Here is a 526-nt window from a genome sequence, read left to right on the forward strand (position 1 = left end):
CACGGGGAAGCCCCATTTAAGGTGGCCCCACATTTAAGGTGTCCCCATGATTCCACTGGAGGTCCCCCATTCAGGTGGGGGTCCCACACTTTGGGGGTCCCACATGGGGGCTCTCTGCGTGCCCCACACTTCGGGGTCCCACACTTTGGGGGTCCATCTGGGGAAGCCCCATTTAAGGTGGCCCCACATTTAAGGTGGCGCCACAATTCCGCTGGAGGCCCCCCATTCAGGTTGGGGTCCCACATTTTGGGGCACCTACGGAGAGTTCCCCCATTTCAGGGGGGGGTTCCCCTTTCCCCTGCCCTCCCCTTACCCTGACCCCCCCCTCCTCCCCCAGGCGCCCCCCAGCCCCGGGGGTCTCTCAGCCCTGCAGGACCCCGAATGCTTCGCCCACCTCCTGCGTTTCTACGATGGCATCTGCCGCTGGGAGGAGGGCAGCCCCACCCCCGTCCTGCACGTGGGCTGGGCCACCTTCCTCGTGCAGTCCCTGGGCCGCTTCGATGGGCAGGTGGGACCGGGGGGGGGG

The 526-nt window shown here is 66.5% G+C and overlaps 1 protein-coding gene across 1 annotated transcript in view; it reads left to right on the forward strand.

Moving 5' to 3' along the window:
* Positions 1-337: 337 nt before the first annotated feature.
* MEN1 (menin 1) overlaps positions 338-526 on the forward strand; it is a gene marked incomplete at its 5' end in the record, with an annotated part of 1,462 nt that continues 1,273 nt past the window's right edge. Inside the window, one exon of the mRNA XM_042892025.1 lies at positions 338-508. Coding sequence (XP_042747959.1) covers positions 338-508 — 171 coding nt within the window. The remainder of the gene's footprint in view (positions 509-526) is intronic.

Source organism: Lagopus leucura, unplaced genomic scaffold (genome assembly GCF_019238085.1).
Source record: "Lagopus leucura isolate 7727_CA_CO unplaced genomic scaffold, USGS_WTPT01 31889-0_obj-0_obj, whole genome shotgun sequence".
NCBI classification, from domain to species: Eukaryota; Metazoa; Chordata; class Aves; order Galliformes; family Phasianidae; genus Lagopus; species Lagopus leucura.